The sequence below is a fragment of the Plectrocnemia conspersa genome, unplaced genomic scaffold (genome assembly GCF_051122295.1).
Source record: "Plectrocnemia conspersa isolate PC_06_02 unplaced genomic scaffold, ASM5112229v1 ptg000004l, whole genome shotgun sequence".
Classification (NCBI taxonomy): Eukaryota; Metazoa; Arthropoda; class Insecta; order Trichoptera; family Polycentropodidae; genus Plectrocnemia; species Plectrocnemia conspersa.
The window spans coordinates 11,121,351-11,131,211 of record NW_028277168.1 but is presented as its reverse complement, the minus strand read 5'-3'; the positions used below and the strand labels follow the sequence as shown (position 1 = coordinate 11,131,211).

Below are 9,861 nucleotides of genomic sequence, written 5' to 3'. Positions count from 1 at the left end.
CATTCCTATTACAATAAATTTAATATTGGGTTAATTTATTTCAATGAATCAAATCATAGGAATTAAATACATATTATAAAAACTTTTTCTGTATAATATTAATCTTCCAATTATACAATAAATGGAGCGCATGCGAAATGGAAAGTTTGTCGTAAAATGAAAACACGCGCAAACATTCTCAAACTTGAAATTGTGCGTAAAACCACTTGTATGCATAAAAAATGTATTATTCAGTTGAAGCTAATGCAATTTAAATTATATATTAACACTAGAAAATGAAATTGTTAGTGAAAATTAATCTATTAATTATACAAATATAATTACCATATGTGTTTTATATTGTTTATGTTTTTATACATACTCTGTGCGCTTAATTAAGCTCATTATTAGAGAATTTTTTATAAGCTCAATTTAATAAGATACTACGCTCTCTTACCCCTTTTATTTATATATGTACATATGTATAAAAAAAATATATATGTAAATGTTGTTCTGAGCCACTCTTAATAGTGAAAATCTGTTATAATCCATATATGTTATAACAGTTTTATGAAAAGTAATCAAAAGCAGAAAAATGTGTATAGCAATTGCATCAGTATTTACACTGTTTACGTCAAGGTTTCTGCATGTATACACTTTTGCAGAATTATAGAAAAGTTGAACTGATTCAAAGGCCATCTGGTTACTATGATCATCTCCGAATTGGCACCTCAAGTGTCACAAGGTCGTGGTCAATATCCTTAGATGAGAACTTGATGCTAATTATCATTCATATAGATGGATAAGAGTTCACGATAGTTTTTTCTGCTTATTGCGTAACACGAAGGTTGCATTGTTAGCAATGTGAATCAATAATAATATTTTTTAATGAATTTCAATGACTGGCTTTTAATTTAAAATGAATTGTAAGCTAGGTGAGTATAATAAATCTTAGAAATTTAAAAATAAAACAAGTATTAGATAAAGTTTTTTCAAAGTTTTAACAGTCCTTGCTTATGTTTCAGTGGTTATTATTTTTTTTATATTTAGTTCATAATTTATATTGTGTAATAAGCTGAGTCAAGTATGCGTCTGAGATCCAGTCGTCTCCGAAACGGTTTTAGCTCTAAATTTTGCACATCGAGCTGGACTAGGTTTGACGTAAAGAGGGAAGCAGCGGCTTTCTCGATCTTATTTATAGGATCAGCGGCTTCTATTGGTTTGAGTTTGTACGAACTCAATGAGTCCAAGTTAGATGTTGTCTAATGGGAGCTGGTATCGAACGATTCGAAAATTTGCTGATTGCGCTGTAAATCCGTTTTTATACACATGGCCAGCTTGATGGGGGTTTTAGTGCTCGCCCACTTTCAGTTGCCACGGCCAATGCCGATTGTCTAAGGGTGTAGTAGTTTGAACAAGTTGCAACATATCTTCTACACAGATTTTAACGCGAGTTTCAAGAATAAGATCTCCCACAAACGAGTGATCTGTGTGGTCCTCACAAACAGATCGTTTTTCTATCAAATTAAAATAAATAAAGAAACATTTTTTCCGAAAATACACTTTATTTATATGTATGTATAAAGTTTAAAAAATGTAAAAACACAAAAAATCCTGTTTATTCGTATTTGGATGATATATCCAGACACTCGATGTAAATTGACGTTAATATTCAATGTCGACGTGCTGGCTTTGAAAAAAATCAAGTTTTGTTTGTACTTTTGAAGTCTGCTGTTTTTTTATAATCAACTCTCTAAAATTACGAAAATACGTGTAATATAATTGAATTTCTTTATCTGACGATTAGCCAATAATTGTTATTAGATTGTCGAGATTCGATCTTTTCACCGATAAGTTTGTTTTTTGGCGTATTATATCTTCTTTCTCGCTATCTTCACTTCTATCGTCATTTTTCAAGATCATAAATCCATCTGCTATTTCACTTTTAGTCATGATTCTCAAGGTCACATTTATATACTTCTAACCATTGTAAAATATCTTTCTCTGCTACTTTTTTTCCAGCATTATTATGTATTATCCTACAGAAATCATGAACTTCTATTTCTTCCAAGTCTACTTATGTCTACAAGCTGTGATCTCAGATTTAAACATGTATAACATGTTTTAAGCACTTTTCACATTTGACCGGATATTTTGTCAAAATAATTTTAGTTATTATTTAATAAATTTCAATAAATAACTGTTTAATGGTGAGTTACATTCGTTATTTTAGTTTATAAATCAGCTGTGGTTATTATATTTATGCTAATAATGTAATAAATTTTAATACAATGAATGTCAAAAACCCATTGACTCTTGAACTAAAAATCAACATTTGGCTGCGTCATATTAAAGGTAATGAACTGAGAGTGTCCGCTTTATACTTGTATAATATAGCAGTATAGTATTTCTGTTAATTTGTGCAAATCTGAATGTAAAACTGTGGTAATTTAAAACTTTTTATTCAATATATTATATGTATGTATGTACTTGTACAAAAATATTTTGTGGATGGGTATTATACAAAAATACACACATAAAACATATTACAATAATAATTATAATATTACTTATAAATTATTTATACATCATATTAAATACATAGTTTTTCTGGTCAGTCACCTAATGTATTAAAAACATTATAATCTGTGTATAAAATGACAATTCTATTTTTTTTTAATTTTGAAGTAAATAATAATTCACCGCTTAATTGACTATAGAAAAAATTTAATGCTTTGAAGAAATAATGCAGTGCATTTTGTTAATATATAAATTCCTATGCATATGAATTTATATTTATTCTATCACAGACAGACAAGGCAAGTTTATTCAATACAATATAAATTACAAGTAGTATATAAGACTATAAAAATAAAAAAAGTCAATTACAAATTCATATATTTTTTCTATAATGTATAATAAAATTTTCTACAATATAAGATAAATATATTTCTTATATATAATTTCTCTTCTTCGTATAAAACATTTTAATATTAATTTATGGAAATATCCCTCTGCGAGTCTTTAAATAATCAAGAATTAATAATATACGATTTCATTATTATGGTTAGTATCAGATGAACTATTAAAATCAATATCAAACATGTTAATTTTTTGTGGTCTCTACAATGCAGTAATGTAGAGTAAATGTTTCTTTACTCTTCCAAACTTTAACTCAGACATATAAAAACTTCATTAAGTCAAGATTGGTCTTTGCCAACAAGTGCTTCTCAAAAGCACCTGTATATACATAAGAACTAAAACAATTTTACAAGACTTGAATAAGAACGGTTTACATCTGGAAGATGGAACACTAAGCATAATCACTCTCGTTGGCTGTAAACTTTTGAGTTTGGGTGGAATTTGGGTGACATTGATATAACAAAAACGAGAGTCTGTATTATAAAAAATATAAAAATGCAGTATCTGATAGCTGGACATCTATTCAGACTAGAAGTCAGCGAAATGCTTAACTTTAAGTCTTAGGGTAAAGGTAATAATTGGTTACTATTATATGTAACATGTTTTATATTTTAATTATATCAGACATGGATTAATGTGATATGAAAGCATGTACAAAGGTAGTATTCAAGATGAAAATCATTATAATATTATATATTAAAATATAACAAAAGATATATTTAATGATTTATAAATGTTTAACAATTTATTTCTGATATTGACTCTAAACATCACATATATAAACGATATTTAGTTTTCTCACTTCTTATAATTTCCTCTGCATATTAAAAAATCTTAGTTTTATGACTAGGTTTAAATATGCTAAAATAACATCAAGCTGAATGAAACAACACAATTTAGTAACAAAGTATTGCACTAACAAATATAAAATATATAATAAATTCTACTTTGGCAACAAGCTTTGATTTATTTAGGTTTTATATTAACTATTTAATGGAACATATATATTTATGCATATATGATACAATATATTAAGTCAATTTAATTATAATTTTCAATTATTTAATATCAACATTTTTTAGATTATGTTATAAAAATAAATTACAATATTTAAGTAATAGCATTATTAATAATCATATAATTGAAATATAAACTTCATTCCTTTGGTCAAATTGACTGGCAGTTAAAATTCAACTTAAATAATTAAATTAACGCGTTCATTCACGACAAATGTAAAGAATTATCTTTCATTATCTTCCTCCTTGTGAAGTTGTCCAACTGCTGTTGGCTGTAAAACGATTTAGATCCATGGAGTTTTGCTCTCAAGAATTTCCAAAGAAATAGAACTCCAATTAAAATACAAGCAACACTGAATACTATTTGACCAGTCGGAACGTAGATCACGCAAAAGTTTATAAGGTGCCAAATGTAGTTAGGCAGTTCTACTTCTTTCTGTGAAATTCAAACAAATTTGTTAGTTTAATATTATGGTTTATGATAATATAGATGTGTTATACTCACAATTTCCATCCAAAACATTGGTAGTATCATATCGCTGAATAACATTATGTTTTTGTTGAATCGGGTGAGCGGTCTGATTATCAAATTACTCTGTGATATTGCACGAGACTCTAATGGAATACCGGTCATCTGTAAAATATAATAATAGCAATATAAAATACAATAGTCAAGAATGATAAGTAAAAAGAAAAAGACTACTGACAATGCAAAATCAATTTCATAGATTGTTTGTAACCCAATTAGGTGATACACAAATTGAGAAATCATAAATAACATTCGATACACTAACTCATTACAACTAACCATTTCTTCTTCTTTTTGGCAGTCCCATTATCAAGCCTTATGGGTCCAAATATGTTTACCGGAGACAGCCGTATGTGATGACAAGTTTTATCATATTCTTATATAGTTCAATTTTGTTTTTTACTCAATATCTTAGATACTAATAGGTATTTACTAGCATGGTAACATTTGTTACAAACTAGCAACTACATTTTAATTTCCTCTTGTGGATATTTATATTGGAGATTTTAGAACAGGACCTATGTGGATGTACCCACTGCTTCGTATACGTTTGGTCCTATTCGTAGATTATCCGCCAGCCTTTGCTCTCTGGTGCTAACAATGTGTTTGTTTTTGACTTCATCAATTCCTAAGGAGTACTGCTGCTTCTTTTATCAGATGCACACCATGATCTATCATTCTGTTTAGAGCTGCCTAAGATAATTAAGCCCTGAGACTGTAATCTTCAAAGCGAAGCACTACTTAGATGGTCAGCAAGGAGTCTACGCCTGTTTGTCTTATTGAGGACGACTATATCAGTGCGTCTCACGACCACAGCCCAAGATGGCACGTCGCCGAAGGTCTACGCCCCCGGATACCGTGCCTTGTAAACCGTATCTCCAGTGGTGTCAATTATTAGTGGTAACAAGCGCCTTCTTATTTATATGTTCTATATGTAATAGTACATATATATTATAATGTAATTCTTTAATTTTCAATAAATACAATGTACCTTTCAATTATGAAATATGATGATTGAGTTAATCAAAAGTCCATTTATCAAGTTACAAGACATTTAGTGTTGCAGAGTCTCTTGTTACTTTTGCAACTTAAAACGTTTCACTGTATTATTATTGTTATTAAAAGTATGAATAGACTATGAAACATAGTGGTAAAAACGTGTTAATGGGAATGCTGCACATAACATACATCATTATCATCTAAAACGAAATAGTGATGTCGGGAGACTATCAATAAATTCGCGCCGGGCTTAGCCGAGCGAAACGACAGTTCACACCCTGCGCCTCAATGTGAAACTCAACCAGGTACATACGTTGTTGCTCATGGACGGATTCTTATGCACCTTACACAGCTACAGATTTAATGTGGTTTACCATAGGAAGGAGTTTCAGTCCTTCATCTCACTTTTCTCTGGGCTAAGCAACGCCAATTTCTAATTGTAAGCACTCATAAATGCCAACGTGCCAAAATTTCAACTACTAAAATGCACGTACAAATAGACATAATCATTATGCCACATTCAGAAGGGCAAAGATATTGTCTAACTTGTGTAGATCGATTCACACGATGGCCTGAAGCCATCCCTTTAGTGAATCAAGAAGTAAGCATTGTCGCCCGGGCATTCTACAATGGCTGGATATCACGATTCGGCGTACCTCTTGGCGTTACTACCGACCAAGGCCGCCAGTTCGAATCACAACTGTTCAATCAAATGAACAAGCTGTTGGGAGCTAAACACCTAAGGATCACAGCTTATCATTCAGCAGCAAACGGAAAGGTAGAACGTTTGCATCGACAACTAAAAGCTGCAGTTAAATGTTATGAAAATGGCCGATGGACTGGAACGTTACCTACAGTTCTTTTATGTATTGTCTAAGATCATCCTGGGGCGAAGATATGAAAGCCACTTCTGCAGAGATGGTATATGGCGAATCACTGCCACTACCAGGCGAATTTCTTGCTGCAAGACCGTCAAACATGCAAGAGATTTTGCCAAAGAGCTGAAGGAAAACTTCCAACTGCTTCGACCAGTCCCCGGCACGCACCACAGCAACAAAAAGTCTTTCATATTCAAAGACTTGGCCACTACGGAGCAGGTTTTCATTCGCCACGACGGACCAAAAGACATTCTACAGATGCCGTATAACGGACCATATAAAGTTGTGAAACGAAACACTAAAACATTTGTGGTGAATATTAAAGGTAAAGACGTTGTCGTTTCGGTAGATCGTGTTATACCGGCATAAACAGATGAATTCAAAATACCGCCCACTTCACAACATGTCAACACCAAAGCACTAGACACAAACGAAAACAAGTACGAAACGGCGCATCCGCTTACCAGCAAGATTTTTGGTTTAACCCTTTGAACGCGGAAAGCGACTAAAGTCGCCTAATTGATTTTTTTATCTCTTTACGCAAAAATCAGTAAAAAAATGCTTTTCAAGAAAAACCTTTTATGTTTGAATAAAAATAAAATATCATTTTAAATGAATAAAAATTAAAAAATCAGAACATTTAAACACAGTATCAAGGTAAAATTTGCATTTTTCAAAAAAATAAAATAAAATATTATTTTTGACTATCGCGTTCAAAGGGTTAAGTAATCTCGCCTACAAACAATTATTCACCACACTTTTTTATTCTTTTTAGATTCTCAATTCTTATTATGCATATTTTTGTTAGTTTAAGTATGTGTAGATTATAAGTTTGTGACCATGTATAGGCTAATTAAGTAGTGAATAACAAGTGTATATATATATATATGTATATCGAATTTCAAATAAAATTCTGGCAATGGGATCTGTGGCGGCGTTCTGACAGTTCCCAGTGCTGCCACACCACCGCTCAACTTGAGAAGCGTGTGGTTTTTAACAACTGGCAGCACATATATACTTTCTCTCTCTCGCCATGGCCAAGGGCTAGCATAGGGCTGCCATAATTGTGGTACTACCGACCAGGACACCCCCCCCCCCCCCGCAAAACTTTTATCGACAATCATACGTTTATTATAAAAAAATAAACAAAAAAAATTTGAAGACAATTTTAAATCTCAAAATGGCGGAAACTTTACTTGTTTGCGAATATTTTTCTATGAAAACATCCAACTGTATTTTGACGGTCGTGTGTCACTACACTTACTCTGGAACATTTCGTTAATATTGACTTACATGTTAAAAAAAATATATTCAAATTTGACCCCGAATCTTTTATATATATAGATTATGTATATTATCAGAAAATATTTTTTTAATATGCGTAAATTTTAAATTGACCGGGATAAATGATTCTTGGACAGGGACACTGGGACACAAACCGGGACATATCCCGATGTACCGGGACGTGTGGCAGCCCTAGGCTAGCACGCCGCGCCCCGCCAGTTCTTCAAAAAATGGTCATTTAATTAAATAGCCCTCAAAAACCACATGCGCTACAGACCAAGCAGTTGCAATCTATCCAAGATCTTCTTACCCTAAGTTTTATTGGATTATGGCAGTTGTGATTCGATTGATATCTTCATTAAGCTTCTAAAATCCCATGGGTATTAAAAAATCAAACGCTTGGCTATCAAGCATTTATATTAAGACTTTTTATAACAATATTACAATTAACAATAATTGAGAATCGAATGAAGCATATCTAAACCGAATTTTGACCAATAGGAGAGCATAAAAAACAATTTACCCTTCTCAGAAGTCAGAAATTTGCGTCAAAAGCAATAAAATCATGCCGTCGCAGTGGGAAAGCATTATGAATCATAGTATTTAATTAAATGACATGTATTTTTCTGACCAAATTTAAGGGGGGAGCAAATGCTCCCTCCCCCTCCCTCCCCTTCTAAATGACTTCTCTGCGCATCTGGCAGTCAGTTCCATATATTCGTATTTTTTAGTTTGAATGTAATCTGGCAACATTCTTGTTTCCGGTGCTACAAAAACTGATTAATTATTATTTCCTATCTTAAGCGTCAGAAGAGTGAGAGAAATTGCTTAGCATTAACATGCTAGTTTGCATTTCACTTCTTTAAATATTAATGAAGTTATGGTTCCATGTCATCGTTGACTTGTTGGACACATAAGTGCTGACTGTTATGAATCATCCTGGCAACGACTAGAGTTGACAGTATTACAGATCGGCGGCAATATCATCTTTCTATACTATCGTGATCCTGAATCGCACATGCTGCACTGCCACAGACTTAATCAAAGTTAGCCGCTTTGCAGGCTTTTAGTTATATTGTATTATATTTCAATATAATTGCTAGTGTAAGGCTATCAATACATCTCACATAATTCAACGCTGTCAAATATCACCCTATTCGGTGGTTCTAAAAATCTTCTTCAATACTTTTTGCTCAAAAGCCTACAACTGTTGGAAAACACTGATACATCTCGCACTCATTTACCGGAACGGGTCTTTGTAAGTTTTGTAAATACATGTTTTAGTTATTTTTTATGTACACGTGCTTTTTAATATACTTGTGTACGCCGTGGATGCATCAATCTCACACTTTCAATACATTCATGAGCCTAGATCTACAAATTCGTCAGTTTTATCAATGCAAACAATCTCAGTGTAGAGATTGTCTACATCGACTTGAATTACTTTTTATTACTAGCATTTACATTAATTCCTGTCGTTCTGCTTATGAGCAATGTGTGTGTACGAGCAAATATTAAAAAAACAATACTCTCAAAAGTCTATTAAGAACAACAGTATAGAAGTTTTCATTATGGAAAACGAGTATTCACCAAAAACAATGCAGTCGGTAAATTCTCAACATTTTTAACAAACGTAAATATGAAATGTACTAAATATCCTTCAGTAAGCTTTGAATTGAAAGAATACATATGTCTAGTACATTATTAAAAATATGGATCATAATACCAAAAAAGTCTGTGCTTAGTGGCCAACATATGAAGAATAAGAAAGCAAACAGAAAACTATCATTGTACTATTATATAATAATAGGCACATAGTATACACTTTTACCATAACTTGTCACATATTAAAACTTTATAATTACCGGTTCAACTAATGCATATGACATATGTCGTTCGTTATCTGGCTTAATCCCCTTGATTCTCTTATAATATTTGGGATCGACGCCAATAAAATGAGGTAAAGACGTTGCCACAGGAAAATCTAAAACACAAAATCATAATTATTTCAATTGAACAACATTATTTACATAAATCATTAAATAGCAAATGCATTACTGGCAAAGCACATTGAAACATCACTAAGACCATCCGGTAATTCTTGCTTTCCTGCATAGCAATCAACGGAATCAGTATCGTTTATCCTATAGTATGTATTATTCGGTAATGTATATTGATATCCCGTTACACCATTTACAACCCTCTCGCCTATAAAATTAAAACATGAAAAGATTATAATGAAAAGTATATTTTT

At 31.9% G+C, this 9,861-nt stretch overlaps 1 protein-coding gene and 1 long non-coding RNA gene across 4 annotated transcripts in view; one reads left to right on the top strand and one right to left on the bottom strand.

The window, feature by feature from the left end:
- Window positions 1-3,796: 3,796 nt before the first annotated feature.
- Window positions 3,797-9,861, bottom strand: part of LOC148235878 (scavenger receptor class B member 1-like) — a 29,025-nt gene continuing 22,960 nt past the window's right edge. For all 3 annotated transcript variants that reach the window (XM_088184397.1, XM_088184398.1, XM_088184399.1), the window contains 4 exons: window positions 9,666-9,815; window positions 9,473-9,591; window positions 4,423-4,551; window positions 3,797-4,353 (listed from right to left, as the gene is read on the bottom strand). In XM_088184397.1, the coding sequence (XP_088040523.1) occupies window positions 4,123-4,353; window positions 4,423-4,551; window positions 9,473-9,591; window positions 9,666-9,815 (629 nt within the window). In that variant the 3' untranslated portion in view covers window positions 3,797-4,122. The remainder of the gene's footprint in view (window positions 4,354-4,422; window positions 4,552-9,472; window positions 9,592-9,665; window positions 9,816-9,861) is intronic.
- Window positions 4,727-9,829, top strand: LOC148235879 (uncharacterized). Its single transcript, XR_015809331.1, has 2 exons — window positions 4,727-6,801; window positions 7,043-9,829. It is a non-coding gene; the product is annotated as an uncharacterized LOC148235879 (long non-coding RNA).